Consider the following 18,031-nt stretch of genomic DNA (forward strand, 5'->3'; position numbering starts at 1 on the left):
AAAATAAAGAAAAAAGTAAAAAAAAAAAAATAGATTATACGTCATAAATGAAACACAACTAGGCCGAGGTTAAGGGAAATTTAGATTTATTCATACAGTATGCCGGTAAGTATGCCTAAATATCTGCTTAGTACATGAGCAAGATGGGGGACAGGCTAGACTGGCCATCTAGCAATGCTGGTAAATGTCGACGGCCTTATGGACTGGTTCAGACTAAAAGTCTGGCCATGCAGGTCTGTTCAAATGCACAGCACACAGAAATACTGTGGATAAATGGGGGCATCCCATGAGGCCATGCTCCTGAGAGTGGTGACCAAACACCCTTGTTGTGCGATGCCGTGCATGGCCACTAGAACACACACACACCGGACACGCTCATGCACACACACACACACACACACATGCACTGTGCATCTCCCTGCTTGCAGGAATAGCGGAGTGTGATGACCCCCCTCTCTCCTGGACCTCAGCGGCAAGTCCAGTAGCTCTTTCTGTTCGCTGATCGGGAAGGGCCTCCACCTTGCAGGAAGAAATCGTCCAGAAGTGCCAGAAGGCCAGTCCGGCCCTGATAAGGTTTCTCCACAGAGTAGACTACACTGGTTTATGTAATGTTGTCCTAAATCTACAAATAAAATAATTAAACAGCATTAATGTTAAGTTTAAAATAAAATAATGATGACATTAATATATTTTATTCCACTTGCAAACCCATAGATTTGGCAGTGTGGTGGATCACTTGAAATTGTAACATGCTCTCATGTTGGACATGTGTTTCGAAAAGCCACCCCTTATACCTTCCCTGGAGGAACAGGTCATGTGATCAACAAGAACAACAGAAGATTAGCAGAAGTCTGGATGGACGACTTTAAGGATTTCTTCTATATAATATCACCAGGTAATTTTTTTTTTTTAATTTAAAGCCTACCATAAACACAGTCACCTAAACACAGTGATGCAGTTAAGTTCTTTTGTATGTAATCCTATGAACTAATTTGAAGGGCATACAGTATTTGCGTAGAGAATAGCAGAAGCGATTGACGCCAATTTATTGTTTAGAAAAAGTAGGGACTTTGCTGGAGTGGATGCCTAATCGATAGCAGCACAATGCAAAGTCACATCTTCTCTACTGCCCCCTCTACAGTCACCAGGTAGGGATACGCTGTACTGTGTTATTAAATAATGTTAAGAGAGTGAACTGAACAAATGTACCAGATAAAGTTGTATTAAGAAAGGGTATTTATTATTATTATTTTTTAGTAAGTATATTGCCTGGTGTTTACATTGATACATTTTTCTTATTTTCTATGCTATTTTAATATATTTTTATTATTTAACTAGTACATAAAACATATTTATTTATTTATTTACAGTTTCTTATATAGCGAAGCAGATTCCGTTGCGCTTTACAATAGTAAACAGTGATAAAACAAACTGGGTAACAACAGACAGACTTAGAGGTAGGAGGGCCTTGCTGCAAGACATATAATTATATTGTCATGAAAGTGACGGTGGAGCTTTGCCTTTGTGCCCAAAACTTGGTATTCGAGGTCAACATCTACTGTTTCAACCCTCTGAGTTAATATCTTTTGCTCCAGAAAACACCTCAAAGTAAATATTGTGAAACATGTGTTTTGAAAGTTTGGTCAGTTCAACCTCAACCTTTAGGTAAATTGGACATGGAGGTCATAAAAGTGATCTTTAGGTAAGTTGTGCATGATGGTCATAAGGTGATCTTTATTTAAGTTGGACATGGAGGTCATAAAAGTGATCTTTAGGTAAGTTGGACATGGAGGTCATAAAAGTAATCTTTAGGTAAGTTGGACATGGAGGTCATAAAAGTGATCTTTAGGTAAGTTGGATATGGTAATAAAAGTGGCATTTACGTAAGTTGGACATGAGGACATAAAAGTTATCTTTACAGAAGTTATAAATGGAGGTCATAAAAGTGATCTTTAGGTAAGCTGGACACGAAGGTCATAAAAGTGATCTTTAGGTCTCCCAAAGTACCAATAAAAATTGCCATGACTCAATTAGTAAAGATCTGAGGTTTTTCGGTGAAATCAAGCCATGTCTTGTGCTGCCTTTAGCCTGTCCTATACCTAGTGGGTGACTCAATTTACAAATTGGCACCAAAAAAAGCATAAAAAACTCAAGTCGATCATTTCAGGTGTCATATCCATGTCGATGTTTTCATTGTGTCTACATTTTGTTAATATTGACCTCCTGCATGTTGATCTTTTCACGGTTGGCCTATTATACCACAACCCCACTAACATAATTATTCTGTTACATCAATAGCTACTCTACATTGTCATTACCTTATCCATTAATTATGCTTCTTGCTATACAGGAGGCAAATACTATGGTCCTAGATAATTTCAGGAATTTCCTGTATGTAGCTGCAGCTAATATCCCCCTTCCCCTTAGAAATAGAGAAAGCCAACAGCTCCACAGCATGGATTTGTTTTTCATTCAGCTCCTTCATGCCTGCTTGGCACGCTAGTTCATAGTAATTGGCAATAAGATTTCCATGCAAATGTACATTGCTAGAAAATGGTTCTGTGTTTAGAAACTGTAACATTACATTGAGATCTATTGTCGTAATTGAATAGTCTGGACTGTCATTATACTCACAATGGGTTCTATACAGTATATGCATTTATTAAATAAGCATAAGATATGAATGATAATTTGCTACTAAGTATCACTCATCTTTTTGCGTTACCTCTTTTTTATTTTATTTTAATTTTGGAAAACGTCTTGCAATGTCGCTATATTTTGACATGGGTACAGTAACCAGGGGCCCGGGCTTGCTAAAGGGGCACAGCGGGGCACTGATCCGACCCCCCCCCCTCCTCCGTCCCTCCCGGGCAGCAGCAGCATACACCTACAGCATGTGCTCTGCTGACAGCAGGCTCAGCATGAGCATCTAACTGACAGCACATGCTGTAGGTGTGTGCTGCTGAGGGGGGGAGACAATACCAACAATCCCCCCTCAACTTTAAACTGTTTTTTCACCCCCCCTAAACATTTTTGGGGTGTGGTCTAATTGAGGTAGGTGGCCACGCCTCCCAAGATTAGGCCACTCCACCAAAATTTTACCACGGCCTGGCATACCTCTCAATGGTCCTGACAGTGACAAATAAGGTTCTTTGTCCCAGTCTCTTATGAGACAGAATCATGATTTCTGTGAGAATCTAACGACAAAGACAGGGTTAATTCCTCACACATCACAGCACACACAGCACAGCTACACATGAGGTTCACATCTGACAGAAAGTACAGTGTAAGCATACTTGCTGCCTTTTGCAGTTGCCTCTCCTGGAGAAGCCTGGAGAGGAGACTTAAAGCTGTACTTTGGGGGGTGGGGACAAGGCTGGCATCACAAAGCTCCACCCCCAATCCACACAAACTCCGTGATTCGCGGGTCCGCAAGGAAGGGGGCGTGGCTAAGATGACTCGATTTGTGTCATTTTAGTCTCACCCGCAGACCTACAAATTCTGAATTTAATTTCAATGAGTCCAGGGGGAGGCAAGGTGATTTGGGGAGCATGCAGGCGACTTGCCCACCTTCCCGGGGGGCCACGAGGGGGACCCGATTTACGGCAAGTATGAGTATAAGTAGATCATCTTGTGTTGGGGGCGGGATGACCAGCTTTATGGATGTGATTTCTGTAACCCCACCTAATGCTGTCTGTACCATCCTGACATTTTTCTGAATGAAATACAGCAAGCTGGTTCAGCTAACCTGAGTGAGCAGTCATGTGTTACTGGGTTTGCCACAGTACATGTTCTGACTCAATAACCAGGCTGTAAATGTAAGGCCTTTAAGACAGTTCATCTGTGTATGTCCATAGTGAACCAGTACTTACATCAGGAGACTTTGTCAGACAGTGTCAACTCAACTGAAGAGGCATGTGTGAAGAATCCAGATGAGGGTTTATTTCAAGCTGATATTCTTGTAATAATGCATAAAAACAGTAGGTGAAAAGATAATAATTTGCCAGAGCTCAACAGGAATCAACTGAAGGTTAAGATGGCAGACATACAATGAGATAGAGATGGGAAGAAGGCAGGGCTAATGACATCAGAGCCCTACAGGAACAAGGAAGGACAATTTTCACAAGAATGCAAAGCTTTGCAATAATAACATGACAGTTACTGAACAGCATATAAAGACACATACTTCGTGGGACATGACACTCCCCGTCTGAAATCTTTAGATTTCACGATAATTCAAACATAATAAAGTCATTTGGTGAAGTGCAGAATTGATCTTGAGACCTGTAAACAAAGAGAACCTGCAACAATAACAGATAATTATAAGAAAACATTTAGTCTAAATCTTGTGACTGAAGTCCCAAGTGTCAAACCCATCTTCGGATTGGGGAAGTCGCAACTTGCAAACACTTCCACCAACCCACACTGTAATCCGAATAATTAGGTGTCGATGGTATGATAGCTGGAAGTTTGTAGTAAATTTCTCCCTATGATTAGCTGAATCTAGTAGCCAAGTTCGTCTTTATGTGACATCTTCCTTTGGGAGAAGAAGCACTAATTCCCTAATTGGACGGAAGAAAACTCGGACAGAACCTCCTTTGGTCACTTTGACTTCCACTTTACGAGTCTTTCCATCGTCGCTTGGGATAACCTTGGTGATAAGTCCCATTGGCCAGTCATTGCGATGGGCCTCTTTGTCCTTTAAGAGAACGAGGTCACCGATCTGGAGGTTGGGTTTTGACATCTGCCATTTATGACGACTTTGAAGCATGTGTAGATACTCTGTCTTCCAGGGATACCAAAACACATTGGACAAGTGTTGAACCTGTTTCCACTGGCGCCTGTAGATGTCATTGTGGTCTAAGATTTCAGAAGGAATTAAAGCAGCTCCAGTCTTATTGGATTTTGCTATACGACCGTCCACTCTTAGCAATTTGTGACAATCCATTCCTGGGTTCAGTTCAAAGAGTGCACTGTTCTCGGATAGGGTGGCTCCCTTTGTTATCTTATCAATTTCTTGGCAGTATACTTCTTGTTGTACACACTGAATGAGAAACTCCTCTGCATGTTCAAGGTCTGCAACTGTTTGTTGTAGATTGTTTGGTAGTTTCACTCTTGGCAGGCGGAAGGGTAAAGGTGTTACCCAGCTGTTGGAATCATCTTGAGTGAAATCTTTGTCCATTATCTTGAGAAATTCTTTGTCTTCTCTTGCATATGCTAACTTGTTATCCTCACTTGTTGAATTGAAAACTGTAAGTCCAAGACTGTCACCCCGAGACAGGACTATGTTCGTATTATTGTGATGGTCATGCTGTAATTTACTGCTACCCAGCTTCTCTTTCGCCCAGTAATGATGTGGGCATGGCTGAAAGTGAGTGCTGCGACCATTTGGCAAGAGGTTTGTCTTAAATGAGGAAATCTTGGTAGGCGGCTTCATTTTGTCCATACAGACATTGCCTATGATAACCCAACCTAGATCAAGGCGTTGGGCAAACGGAGCATTATTTGGTCCATTTATATGTTGACGCACCTTATGTACTTGGAGAATGTCTCTACCGAGTAGAAGTAAGATCTTTGCATTCTCGTCGAGGTTTGGTATTTCATTGGATATAGGCCTTAGGTGAATGTGATGAAGAGCGACCTCTGGTGTGGGAATCTCTTCTCTGTTGGATGGTATCTGGTTACACTCGACAAGTGTGGGTAAGGGTATCTCAAGATTGTCTTTGAGAGATGCTACAACCAGTCCACTGGCTCTTCTTCCAGATTCCTCCGTAATTCCACTACAGGTACCCAAAGTGTAAGGATAAATATCTCCTTCTAATTTTAACAGATCAAAGAGTTCTGGACTTGCGAGTGACTGATTGCTCTGGTCATCCAAGATGGTGTAAACCTTTAGAGTCTTCTCTGGCTGTCCCTTGGGGTATACATTGACTAGACATATCTTTGCACAAGATTTGTCACAAAGACCTTCCCCACAAACTTTAGTGCATGAAGAAGATATAGTAGCGGGACCTGCCGTTTGATCTGTAATCTCCCCGCCATGCCTTGGCATAGGAGGGAGATGTGCGGGTGGTGTAGGATTAAGTTGAGATGGGTGAAGTGCCTGCACGTGGTCGTCACAGTCACATTCTGTGCATTTAATAGCAGTTTTACAGTCCTTAGCAAAATGTTCAGTGGAAGCACAACATCTGTAACATACCCCAAACTTCTTTAGAAGTTCCAGGCGTTCCTGGAGTGGTTTCTTTCTGAAGCCAATGCATTTCTTGAGGGGGTGTGGCTTCTTATGTATGGGACACAGACGATTAGGGTTTTCGATCACGTCACCTTGGTTGCTCTGGTCAGGAGCTGATGTTGGTGTGGAAAGGATTTCTGTCTTATTCACTGACACTGACGCCCTATGGTTCTTGTAGTTAGAACGTGGGCTATCATACTTGGGGGAAAGTGAACCAGGATGATTTGGCTCACTATAGAAGAAGCTTGGGTCATTCTTGGATTCTGCAATGTTCTTGACAAACTCGCAGAAGTAGGAAAATGGGGGAAAGGAGACTTGATTTTCCCTTTTGTATCTTGACCCAAGTGTAGTCCACCTTTCTTGAATACCGTATGGCAGCTTGGAAACTATTGGGTTTACCCCATGAGCTGTGTCCAAGTAACTGAGGCCAGGTAAGTGAGTATCAGCCTTGGCCAGCAGGAGTTCAAAGAGTAGGTCACTGAGCTCTTGAAATTTCTCATTGTCCTTGCCGGATATTTTTGGGAAATTCTGCAGCCGTTTGAACAAAGCATTCTCTATGGCTTCAGGACTTCCAAAGCTCCTTTCTAGCCTTTCCCAGGCAGCAATGAGGCCTGCCGCAGGATTAGCGATGTGGACGGATCTGAGTCGCTTGACACGCTCTGTGGACTGTGGGCCAAGCCATGTGACCAGTAGATCTAGTTCTTCAGCAGCAGTAATGCCAAGGTCACTAATTGCGGTCCTGAAGGCACATTTCCAACCTCTGTAGTTCTCAGGCTGATCATCAAACTTAGTGAGGCCAGTCTTAATAAGTTCACGGCGAACCATGTATCTTGCGAAGTCTGACATGTCTGTTTTCTCTGACTTTGGGCAAGAAAATGCTGGCTGCTGAGTTTGGTTGTTCGTATTGTTTATAGTGTTCTGGGTAAGAGACATAGGGAGATATGGGGGTGCATAGGCATTTAGCCTAGGAGCTGGTTTAAAGTCCATAGGTCTTGCTGCATATGAAACTGTGTGGTTACCAGGGATCTGGTGACTTACTGGCATATTGGTTTGCGACCATACATTTGTATATGGAGCTTCTTGCGGCATTGGACCTTGGTGCACTGTGGTGTGTGTATTGTACTGACCTTGGACATGGTTTGTTGAAAAATGATCAGAGTCCCTTTGTTGTGCCCTGTTAGGAATGTTTTCAGCAATCAGGGGTTCACTGTTCTGGCTTAAGACGTAGTCTCTAGTGCGCTTAACAGGATCCTCTGCATCCACTTGACTTAAATTGATGCTGTCTCTTTCATTTATACTGGCAGCTTGTTCTAAAATCTTTAAACGTGCCATTGCTGTGGCATGTTCACATTGTTTCTCCAGAGCTTCTATTTCCGCCTTTTCCCGCGCTGCTCTGGCTTCCATTTCAGCTTGCATTTCAGCCCTTTTTTTTGCAAAGTCGGCTTGTATTTTAGCAGTTTCAACTTCTGTACGTGCCTTTAAAAGTTGTTCACTAAGCATGGAATATTTTGAACTTCGTGACTTAGATGATCGCTTTGAATGCCTGGTGGACACAGAAATGCGTGATGATGTTTCCAATAATTGTGCGATTCTGGCTGCTGTCTTACACTTAATTTCACATACTAAACTATCTCGATCCAAATTGAGATGTTTGAAGCCTTGCAATTCCTTTAATGCGTCGTGAGTATTAAGCGTTTTCAAAACATGTACATATTCTTGACATTTCTTTGTGTAAAGTTCATATACTGAACAAAGCTGACCTAGGGCTCCCTCTAGTGGTGAGACATCACAATCATGCTGAGAGATGGTGGACATGTGACTTTGTAGTTTTTGCCATAAGTTTAGGATATGGGCAGAAAGTTCATGTTTCCTACCTTCAAGATTCTCTTTAACCTTCCATGTAGGCTTAACAGGGCGTTTAGACTGTAAGTTGAGATCCATAACTTCTTCTTGTTCTGATTGTAGATAGTGTTGATCTTGAACAGGCTGCACAGCGTTCCCTTCAGCCATGATAGCAGACAGGAAGAATTTAGCTGAATAACACTGGAGTAAGTTTGTACAGTAGCTTGCTAGAAGAATCTGTGTGATGTAGCTGTCTGTGTGGCTGCAAAACACTGATGATTTCTCTTCACACTGCAGGCAAACTAGTTACTTTCTTTGTATCTGCAGAAGCTGCAGCTGGCTTGCTGGTATATCTGGCAGTTTATAAACTATCTTTTCACTGTTCTGACTCAATAACCAGGCTGTAAATGTAAGGCCTTTAAGACAGTTCATCTGTGTATGTCCATAGTGAACCAGTACTTACATCAGGAGACTTTGTCAGACAGTGTCAACTCAACTGAAGAGGCATGTGTGAAGAATCCAGATGAGGTTTTATTTCAAGCTGATATTCTTGTAATAATGCACAAAAATAGTAGGTGAAAAGATAATAATTTGCCAGAGCTCAACAGGAATCAACTGAAGGTTAAGATGGCAGACATACAATGAGATAGAGATGGGAAGAAGGCAGGGCTAATGACATCAGAGCCCTACAGGAACAAGGAAGGACAATTTTCACAAGAATGCAAAGCTTTGCAATAATAACATGACAGTTACTGAACAGCATATAAAGACACATACTTCGTGGGACATGACAGTACATGATACAGGTTTTTTTGCAATGACAAATTTAAAAAAAAAACTGAATTGCAATTACACACATAATTATAATGACACTTGGCAGATGTTACAAACATATCTCCAGCTAGAGGCAGACTTACTAGACTCTTGTAGATTATTTGAGACACATGGTGCCTGATAGGAATAGGCAGAGTGACTGGATTGTGAAATAAATATAGGGATTCTGGCAGTGCATCGTTGGTGCTAACTGTATTCATATTGCACAATAAAATGTCAAATTGTGTTGTAGAATAATTTGCTGCGGTAAGTTTAAGGTGCAGTTCTGTAAATCATATTGCTACAGGAAATCTTATAGCATTTGGTAATTGGACTAGCAGTTCTACAAATATTTTAGATCAGTGGTTCTCAAACTGTGGGTCCTGACCCTAAAGTGGGTCCCGACCTTCTCATTGTGGGGTCGCGACTCCATGTTGCTGACCATCAGGTTGATGACTTTTTTAATCTCAGTCAGTGATTCAAGGAGTCTGTTATTTTAGACTCCTCCCATCATTTTTTGCCTCCACAATGCTTCCATCTATGTGCTGTCTGCTGACTACATATGTGATGTGATGACCTTCTGCAGTAACTTGCTGGGGTCCCATAATTATTTTTATTGTCTGATGGGGTCCCAGAGCAAAATAGTTTGAGGACCCCTGTTTTAGATTAAAACAAAATTACAAGAATTCTTAACATCTTCCTCTTCATTACTCACAATTCCATCAATTTACTCCATAACTATTACTAGTCTCTCACTAATATTCAAGATGTGTCCTCACGCTGCGGAATATGTATGCACTATATAAGAAACTGTTAATAAATAAATATTTATAAACACAGTGGTGCCAAACAGCCCCTCCAAGAGTACCAGGTCCAGTGCATCTTTTACCCGAAAATGCATCTTAGTCACAATTTGAGGTGACTAGGATGCACCAGGAGGTTGTGCTGATAAATTTGATATGACACTTGTATATAGGTCTACGAATCTGGATATAAAGCGCTACAATGCAGCAAATGCTGTTTTTTTTTCCCATGCCTAGTTCCATTGTTCTTCTCCCACCTCCAAGATTTTGCCCATGCCTCTACCTACCTTTGGAACTCTCTCCCTCTCCCTATCAGAATATACACCCCTTTTAACACTTGCTATATTCCATGCTTGCAATGTCCTCTGATTCATGTCATAATGATAATTTGTCCAGAAAATCACAGGGCGTGTACCCAGGTTTTCTTGTTTCACTCATTATGTACTTTGGCCCTTATTCTGGTTCACTCGCAGAGGCAAATTCCTTCTCAAATGGACAAAACCATGTGCACTGCAGGTGGGGGCAGATGTAACCTGTGCAGAGAGAATTAGATTTGGGTGGGGTTTTACTTCAAAGTGAGATCTATATTGCAGTGTAAAAATAAAGCAGTCAGTATTTTCCCTGCACAGAAACGAAATAACACACCGAAATCTAATTCTCTCTGCACATGTTACATCTGCCCCACCTGCAGTGCATATGGTTTTGTCCATTTGAGAAGGAATTTGCCTTTGCGAGTAAGCCAGAATAACCCCCTTTGTTAGGTGCTGCAGAAACCTTGTGGTGCCATATTAGTAAAATGATAATAAACCATGTACTCCTGTATTCAGCCACCATTATCGGCAATCAAAGCCTCAAATCTCACCCCTCTTGACATCCAATTATAGGACTTTCCTGATAGAGTGAGTCCACCAGCCAGGTATTACCATGTTATCCATTAAATCCTCACAAATGTTCTAACAGCTGTGATTTCTGGTTTGTATTTAAGCGATATATGGCCTATATATCATATATTGGATGCTTTCTTGGCGATGATTAGTAAGACTGGAGGTGAAGAATTGGCAACCATGAAAGTATCTGGTATTGAGAGAGCGATTGTGTTAATAGTATGCATAGGAAATATGATGGACGACATTATCAGTGAATTAATGAATAAATTACACAAGAGGACTCAATACATTATTGGTCATTTACACTATAAATTACTTTTAAAGCTCAGTATAGCCTAAATAAATTGTCCGGAGAATCATTCTAAAGTGCTATTTTATGCAACCTTTACAACCATAGTGATCATTTTTTTTGCAGTTAAATATATGTTTAAATTCTGAGGTAAATTTTTTTTTTTTTACAAAACTTCATATTAGCTGCACATATGCAAAGTCAGCCATTGTGGTAACTTCCGAATGCATGAATAAAGATCCCAGGACTTCACTAGTCCAGAACTAATCTAAAACAATCACAATGTTATGTTGTAGCCTGCAGTAATAAGGCATCACCACTAATCTAGTTCTGCTTAGTGTTCCATTGTGGGCTCTAGCACTAGTCTTCTTATTGGCCGTAAGTTTGGGTTGACCCCTGGTCAGCACAAAGTGTGCGTCATGCAGCAAGTATAAAGCACCTTGGCTATTTTAGGACTGTAGCCAACCAGTAGGGCATTAAACAGGGCTCAGAGCTAAAGAGACAAATGGAGCAGGATAACAGGGAATACAACCAGGAGGACCAGTAGTAGGGTGGGAGCAGGAGATAACAGTTTGGATAGCTCCAGTTTTTGAATTGCGAGGTCTGTGTTGGGTGACTGCATGTCTCGGATAAAATGGGGGTTGAAAATACTAAAGGGGACTGTGGCATTACTGGAAAAGCAACAAATAAATCAGTACAGTAACTCTCTACTGCTTTGTCTCAAATTCGATAGAAGACAAAGTTCTCCATGGACCCCATTATACAGTTGTATATGCCTACCGTATTTGTATGTTATAGATGTTTATATGAATCATTACAGTTGTGTATGCCTACATGTACAGTATACATGTTTATATGATTATATTACAGTTGTACATGTCTACATGTTTGGTACAGATGGGGCAGGCTTCTTCTTTGCTGGCGAATCGCCAGAACGTCAGCGCTGGCGATCCGCCAGCAGCCTCGCTAACCATCTGACTGAGACGCGCGCGTCTCAATCTCCGTCGGCGGGGCGACGGAAACCCTGTCCGTCTCTGCCTCAGGGAGACGGACAGGGTTAGGGGGGGGGGTGCGGGCAGGCGGCGGGGACCCCGGGTTACCGCCGACAAGCCGGCGGTGACCCGGGGGAGCGTCTGGAAGCGCCGTCGCATGAGGCGCGCGCGTCCCCTTCTCGCTATGCAGATGGCGTCGGTGGGGGATGGCGGCTGGCGTCGCCATCGCGATCCCCTGCCAAGATGGGACCTGCCCCATCTGTATATAGATGTTTATTTTGATTATATTGCAGTTGTGTATGCCTACATGTATGCTATACTGTAGATTGTTTATTTTGATTATACTACAGTGCCTATATGTACTGTATTGTATGTGTTTATTTTGATTTATAGTTGTGTATGCCTATATGTATGGTATAGATCAGGGTGGCCAAACCGGTCCTCGAGATCTACCAACGGTCCATGTTTTCCAAATCCCCTAGCTCTGATGCACAGCTGTAGTCATTACTAACTGTCACAGCTTCGCTGCTGGTTCCCCCTGCCACTGTCCAGGGTTCCGGAACCCGTATAATACAGTTAATAGGTGCCGGGCCTGGTGCACGTGCAATATCGCTGGCAGTACTGCTTATGCGCCTACCCCAGATGTCTATGGGCTGCATCAACTGCATCCCATAGAAGCTGCCTAACGCTGCAAAAACAAGGAGTGGCTTCTTACAAGAAGCTACAGATGGGTCTTTTCCCATCTTGGCAGGGGATGGCGCTGGCGTCGCCAGCCGCCATCCCCCGCCAGCGCCATGGCGATCGTGAGAAGGGGACGCGCGCGCACGAGAGACGCGCGCGTCCCCTTCCGACGGCGCTTCCATACGTTTCCCCGGGTCCCCGCCGGCTTGCCGGCGGTAACCCGGGGTCCCCGCCGACTGCCCGCACCCCCCCTAACCCCCCCCTAACCCTGTCCGTCTCCCTGAGGCGGAGACGGACAGGGTTTCCGTCGCGCCAGCGACGGAGACTGAGACGCGCGTGCGCGTGAGACGCACGCGCGTCTCAGTCTCCTCGCTGGCGTGGCTGCTGGCGGGTCGCCAGCGCAGACGCCATGGCGACCCGCCAGCAAGGATGGGACAAGACCCATCTGTAGCTCCATACCTATCGCATTCCGGACTGGCAGTCCTGGAGGGAGTAAATGCCTCACTGCGGTTGACTGGCAGGTAGGACTTCCAAAAGGAAGTCACTGCTAGTCACAGTGAAGCCAGTGAGGTCTCACAGATTACACTATGGCTGAGCAAAATGGTGATTTTACTGCGGGGGCTGCAGTCCTGCAGTCCATAGGTAAAAACCGCCACTGGTTGTGTATGTCTACGTATGGTATAGATATTTATTGCGATTATATCACATTTGTAAAGTATATGCCTACATGCATAATATAGATGTTTATTTGATTATACTGCAGTTGCGTATGATTACATGTATGGCATAGCTGTAATTTGAAATATAAAATAGCTTTGAAAACTGGTCATTAAATCATTACAACCTTACTTTTCACACAGGAACTTCTATAGAATAAGTTCAAGTAATTACGTTTAATTGTTATTCCTATACGCAGAATAGCAACTCGTTAGTAGTTCTGTAAATTATTTTAATTAGATGGGAAAGAGAGATGCACTTCTAGACTATGATGACTTTGATGGCAGTCTGCTGACACTGCTCAGAATAATTGCACGTAATGCACTGATGGAACATTATCTCTGGGGTCGCTTTCAAGGTGCATAAAAACTAGATTCTGTGTTGAATACACTGCTCCCTACAGTGGAATTAGAGTGAACTGCAAAGCAGGAATTTTGTAATCTTCTGCCAATTTGTGACCAATTTTGCGTAATTTTATACGTAATTGCCATTTTAATGACTGCAGGTTAAACTATCTTAAGTAGGTGATAGAAAAATACCTTATTAATTAGTTTTAAGGAAGAGGGGGCTATTTAAAACTACTTACTAACATCATTCCTACCATCATTACTAACATCATTTATAATACATAATACTCAGTTCTGTATACATTATTTTTAGGTTCTCTTCCCTGCTCAGCTCAATTTAAAAAAAAATCTATCTTGTTCTAGGTACAGGAGAAATACAAACAAGCAAATCTTTGTGCCATTTACGTATTTATTTATAACAATTGTACTTTTGCACAGTTTGTACAGACCAATAGATGTTTTGCATAATGAAAAAAATAATTTGAGAACTCGAAATAATTTTCTTCATTTTTTGTAAAGTGGAACAGGAATATGTAGGTACAAAGAAGAAACATTACAACATGTATTATGTAAGGGAATTAATATCTGCCTAGCACCTGCGCAATGGAGATAATTGGAGTCCTGCGAAGGCTCCAGAGGGGGCACTGCAGCACAGTTCAAAATTCAAATAGGGGAGGCACAGCACCTGCCACCAACTGCCATTCCAAACTGACTCATGGCCAGGGGCGGGCTGGGCCGGGGGGCAGGGTGCCATGTGCCCCCCGGGCCGCTCAATCTATTGTGTGCGGGCCGCCTGTCTGTTTCTGAGGCTGCTGCTGCAGCCACGGCTAACCAGTCTCCGACTGGTCTTCGGAAACATGGCCGCCGCCTCCTGCACTGAGGACGTCTAGTGCAGGAGGCCGCTACAGAGAGTGGCTGTGGACTCTGAGGAGCTCAGACCTCTGTGGCTGCCAGCAGCTGCTGCGCCTGTATCACACTGCATTACAGGCAGCAGCGTGGACAGCACAGAGGATCCCTCCCTGCTCCTGCTCAGCGTCCCTGTAGGGATCGAAAAAGGGGCGGGGCTAACGTCCGGAGGGGGCGGAGCTACACCACTGTGAAGGAGATGATGAGCTGTCAGCCTGAAGTGCCCTGAACCAGTTAAGTAAAATGTGAGTGTACTTATCTGGTGTGGGCATGTGTACAAGCAGCGCTACTAGTGTTGGCAAGTGGTGTGGGCATATGTACAAGCAGCGATACTAGTGTCGGCAAATGGTGTGGGCATGTGTACAAGCAGCGCTACTAGTGTCGGCAACTGGTGTGGGCATATGTACAAGCAGCGCTACTAGTGTCGGCAACTGGTGTGGACATATGTACAGGCGCGTTACTAGTGTCGGCAACTGGTGTGAGCATATGTATAATCAGCGCTACTAGTGTCGGCAACTGGTGTGGACATATGTACAAGCAGCGCTACTAGTGTCGGCAACTGCTGTGGGCATATGTATAATCAGCGCTACTAGTGTCGGCAACTGGTGTGGGCATGTGTACAAGCAGCACTACTAGTGTCGGCAACTGCTGTGGGCATTTGTATAATCAGCGCTACTAGTGTCGGCAACTGGTGTGGACATATGTACAGGCAGCGTTACTAGTGTCTGCAACTGGTGTGGGCATATGTATAATCAGCGCTACTAGTGTCGGCAACTGGTGTGGGCATGTGTACAAGCAGCGCTACTAGTGTTGGCAACTCGTGTGGGCATATGTACATGCAGCGCTACTAGCGTCGGCAACTGGTGTGGCATATGTATAATCAGCGCTACTAGTGTCGGCAACTGGTGTGGGTATTTGTACAAGCAGCGCTACTAGTGTCGGCAACTGGTGTGGGCATTTGTACAAGCAGCGCTACTAGTGTCGGCAACTGGTGTGGACATATGTACAGGCAGCGTTACTAGTGTCGGCAACTGGTGTGGACATATGTACAGGCAGCGTTACTAGTGTCGGCAACTGGTGGGGGCATATGTATAGGCAGCACTACTGCTGTTGCGTCTGGTGTCGGTGTGGGTGTTACGTATAAGCAGCACTACTACTGTCAGAAACTGGTGCGGTTGTTATGTATAGGCAACGCTACTATTGTCGGCAACTGGTGTGGGTGTTACGTATAAGCAGCGCTACTACTGTCAGCAACTGGTGTGGGCAGTATGTATTAGTTGTGATACTACTACTGTCGGCAACTGATGTGGACGTTATGTACAATATAAGTTGCGCTGCTACTGTCGGTAACTGTGTGCGATATATATATATATATATATATATATATATACATACAGCGCTACTACTGTCGGTAACCCTGGGCCATTATGTAGTCATATGCAGGTGTACTCGGGGCATTGCGTGGAGCATAATGTGTGTCGTAATATCATATGGGCATTATGGTGTGCAGCATATTGTGTAAGGGGCATTACGCTGTGTGGCATAATACATAATGGGCATTACTGTGTGTGATATAATGTGTTATGGGCATTACGATGTTATTAGTACTTTTATAGGGCCACGCCTCTTCCCCATGAAGTATCGCTCCTACATTTTGCCGCGCGCCTTCGGCGCGCACTCTCCTATTTTTTGTGTAGTGGTGGGGCAAGCACCAATTTCCTTTCTGGCACAGGGTACCAAAGTGGCTAGTAATGCTACTGGTTCTGGCATAACTAGCCAGGGAGAGCATCCTGTGGGGCTCCTGATATTATACAGGGGAGCAGCCTGTGGTGTCCTATTATTGTTTTTTTTTTTATTAATACATATACGAAAAACCTCCATTTAACGATACGCTGTTACTTATGGGCCGGTGCTCTGGACTTGCCCCCCAGGCTAAAAGTTGCCAGCCAGCCCCTGCTCATGGCAGTTGGTTTTTATACCCTATTTAAATTTGAACTGTTCTGTAGCCCCTCCTCTGGAGCCTCCACTGGTGGAGTCCCTCCCCCTCAGAGCTCATAGCGCTTGTAGACAGGCATAAGCCCTGCCTGCCTCTGCCCCACTTTATGCCACCCACATTCAGGGTTATTTTAGGCCTGCCCCTGTAATGAAAGTAAGCCATCCCCACCTCTTCCTGCACTAAATGAGAATTTGTCTCAGTCCTGCAGGTTCCAGACTGCGGACAATTGTGCCCATGTGCTGATGGTCTATGATGCAACAAAAAAGAGAGAGAATAGAAACTTAGCCCTGTAAACATGGGGAGACTGGAGCCCCGTGTTTAGCGATGCGCTTAAGCACGGATCGCTCAGCACACACACACACATACGATGCACCAGCGATGTCTGCTGAACGATCTGTGCTGGCCATTATTTTCTAGTAAGAACACTGGTGATTTGACTAGATTTTGACTGCATGCAATCAAGGCAGGTGATAGTGAAATGCTGCACCACGCATTGCCGCTGCTATGGACTGTACTCATGGAGCGATCTGTGCTTGCTTTCTAAGCCATCTAGAAAATTGCTTAGACAATAGCCAAAATCGCTATGTGTGTATGGGCCTTAAGAGTAGGGAGAGTGGGGAACCAAGACAGCAAAAGGGGACTAAGGAGGCAGAGTAGGGGGTTGGTAGGAGGAGAGACATAGGGCCCGGCCAGAGAAATGAAGAGGCAGCGAGAGAAAAAAGAGGAGCAGGAGACAAAGGCCCTTATTCTGATCGGTGCGGCCCGATCAGAATATGCGGCCAGGACCGTGCAGGCGAATCCCCGCCTTCCATACGGATCGCCACCTCCGGATATGTGGCGGTCCGCATGAAAGTGGACGGGGATACGCCTCCTCCATCTTGGGAGCAGCCCCTGCATTCGATGGTCGCCGAACATTGAATGCAGGGCCGCACGCTCCACCAGCTCCCGCCACCCTAGACCACACGGACACTTGTCCGTATGAAATCATGTATGGGGGCGGGCAGCTGACATCCGGTGATGTCAGATGCCCGCCCCCTACATACGCCCCGCGTTTGCATGGGAACGCCAATGAAACGCGGGGCGTATGCATAGGGTAATGAGGCTAAGTAGCCCTACACGCCCCTCTCCGCCCCCTGTGCGGCGTATAAAGAATACGTGCGGCGAAACCGCTTGCACATGCGCAGAGTGACCTCTGCACATGCGCAGTCCAAAAACATCGGCGGTACGACCGCATGCGGAGAAATCCGCACCGATCAGAATAAGGGCCAAAGAGACCGGGGAGGGGGAAGCAGCACAGAAACAAAACTACAGTAGGTAAGAGAATTACAGAGAGATGGAAAATATAGAAGAAATGTAAGAAGAGAGGGGGCTGGAGAGAGAAATAAAATCCCACAACAGCGCTGCACACAATTGCTTTGGATCCACTAAATAACTAGTCCGTAAAAATAATTGTAACTACAGTATATAGAGCTTTTTTCTAAGGACTCAAAGGGGGGTATTCAATTGTTATATCGCAACTGATCTCC

At 44.3% G+C, this 18,031-nt stretch overlaps 1 protein-coding gene across 5 annotated transcripts in view; it reads left to right on the forward strand.

Moving 5' to 3' along the window:
* The window catches only part of GALNT13 (polypeptide N-acetylgalactosaminyltransferase 13), a 291,999-nt gene that overhangs the window by 189,243 nt on the left and 84,725 nt on the right, over positions 1-18,031 (forward strand). For all 5 annotated transcript variants that reach the window (XM_083154067.1, XM_083154068.1, XM_083154069.1 and 2 more), the window contains exon 7: positions 715-895. In XM_083154067.1, the coding sequence (XP_083010193.1) occupies positions 715-895 (181 nt within the window). The remainder of the gene's footprint in view (positions 1-714; positions 896-18,031) is intronic.

The sequence above is a fragment of the Crinia signifera genome, chromosome 7 (genome assembly GCF_055691185.1).
Source record: "Crinia signifera chromosome 7, ASM5569118v1, whole genome shotgun sequence".
Taxonomy (NCBI): Eukaryota; Metazoa; Chordata; class Amphibia; order Anura; family Myobatrachidae; genus Crinia; species Crinia signifera.